General features: G+C 37.9%; 1 protein-coding gene across 1 annotated transcript in view; it reads left to right on the plus strand.

Annotated features, from left to right (window-relative positions):
- The window catches only part of SOAT1 (sterol O-acyltransferase 1), a 39,455-nt gene that overhangs the window by 31,981 nt on the left and 5,422 nt on the right, over positions 1-2,052 (plus strand). Inside the window, exon 10 of the mRNA XM_008592054.1 lies at positions 1,283-1,381. Within this exon, the coding sequence (XP_008590276.1) occupies positions 1,283-1,381 (99 nt within the window). The remainder of the gene's footprint in view (positions 1-1,282; positions 1,382-2,052) is intronic.

The following is a 2,052-nucleotide window of genomic DNA, read 5'->3' on the forward strand; positions in this document are numbered from 1 at the left end:
CTAATGTTACCAGATTTTTGACACATGTTGTGAAATTTTCTTTTCTACAATTTTTACCAATTAAGTCTGAAATTCTGATATAGATATAATTAGCATAGCCTCATCTTTTCTTCTACCTCTAATATCTGCTCCCTTACTACAGCATATGGTTTCTGCTGGATCCTGTAAGGATACATTGGTTATTATGGTAGGAAAGCATTTGTCCAGAGACTTTCCCGAGTTTTTATTCATTTGAAATTGGCCATCTAGTTTTGTAGGAGTGATCTCAACAAATTATTCTTTGTAAGACTGTTGAGCAGTTCACGAGGGAAATAACTTTTCCCACCTTTATTTTGAAAGGTATTAATTCTGCTTAAAATAGTATTCTTGTACTTTTAAAATTGGAATTGCTCTCTAGACGAGGCAGAGTGGTTCATAGTGTTCTATGCGCCTACCTAAAGCCCTCTTGAGTTTTGTTTGTTGCTTTGGGAACACTCCAAGTCTACCACTTCTTTCACTAAGTGTGGGCTGCAATTTTAGATATCTGATTTAATTAGTCTGATTTTAAAACCGGGTGCAAGAAATATATAAAAGGACACCAGGACTTGGAAGTAGCTACTGTCTCATCCTTGAGTAACTTAAATTTTCCTGTTTCTGATACCACCCAGTTCTTTTTTTTTTTTTTGTCTTTTTTCGTGTCCGGCAACGGACCGCAACCCTCAGTGTCGCGCCCATACCGGACCGGGACCGGCAACGGTATCGCAACCCTCGGTGCTGTGCCCGCCCCTTGCTCAGCCAGTGAGCGGGAACCGGTCTACATGTGGGATCCGAACCCTCGGCGGGAGCGCCTCCACGCTCCCAAGCGGCGCACTGTAGCAGTGTGCCACCAGGCCGGCCCTACCACCCAGTTCTTTAGTGTTAGTGCTCTATCTAGTCTTTAGGACCTTATAATGCTCTCACTATGTTCTAGCAAGGTAAGGGGGGTTTTATTGATTTGCTGTTTAAATGAATATTAAATTTAATTGATATGTTCTGAATCTTTCATCATAACTAGTTTGACAAAGAGACATAATGAACCTAGGAACTTAATCATAGATAGCATTGGAATTAGTGTCATATTGAACACTAATAACCAGAATGCTTTTCAATATTTTTCTGACATCAATGTATGGACTAACAATTTAGCACAGTACACTCTGGGTTCTATGTTATGTATGTATGTTCTTTGGGAATATTCAGGGGTTTTTGCTTTGGGTCTGTGTGTGTATGTGTGTTGTTTTATATCTTTAACTTTTTCTGTTAGGATTGGTGGAACTCCACGTCCTACTCTAACTATTACAGGACCTGGAATGTGGTGGTCCATGACTGGCTATATTACTATGCTTACAAGGACTTTCTTTGGGTAAGCAGCAAGATTTAGTTGATATTACTTAAGAAATGGAGATTATTTTCCAGAAAGTATTAGTATTGTGCGGCTGGAAGAAGTTACACTTAAATGCTTATGAAGAAAGGGTGATAGTATCTTGTCATCAGTTTTCTTGTGAGATGTTTAAGAACCTGTCTACTTTTAATAGTACTGCTTAGAAAACAGTATGTACAGTTCTAGATCTAATACCATGTTTTTGCTCTGGATTTCATTTTACATGATTACAAAGTAAGAATGCATGGAGGTTTTTGGAGGAGTTGAAAAGACCCACCAATAATGGATCTTTTGTTATGAATCTTGTTGCCAACAAATAATCTCCCTCTAGCTTTTTTTCATTTGTTTTTGTTTCTTTGTTAAAAGTGGAGAAACACCAATGTGTGGATTTACATCTCTCCAAATACTGACACATGTCTTTGAGACATTCTTTAGAGCAGTATTTAGACTGATAAAATATAATCTTGAATCTCCTGGTTGTTTAACATTGGTATCTCTGGATTACAGTTTTTGTTAAGGGCACTTTTGGCTTGGTGACAGCATCTTGTGTGGAAATAGAACTATATTTGAGTGAAAAGTGTAGTTTCATATGTGGATGAGGCAAGTCTCTTCTCCTTTCTAAATCTTAGTTTTGTTACCTGTAAAAATGGAGA

This window comes from Galeopterus variegatus, unplaced genomic scaffold, assembly GCF_000696425.1.
Source record: "Galeopterus variegatus unplaced genomic scaffold, G_variegatus-3.0.2 Scaffold7539, whole genome shotgun sequence".
NCBI classification, from domain to species: domain Eukaryota; kingdom Metazoa; phylum Chordata; class Mammalia; order Dermoptera; family Cynocephalidae; genus Galeopterus; species Galeopterus variegatus.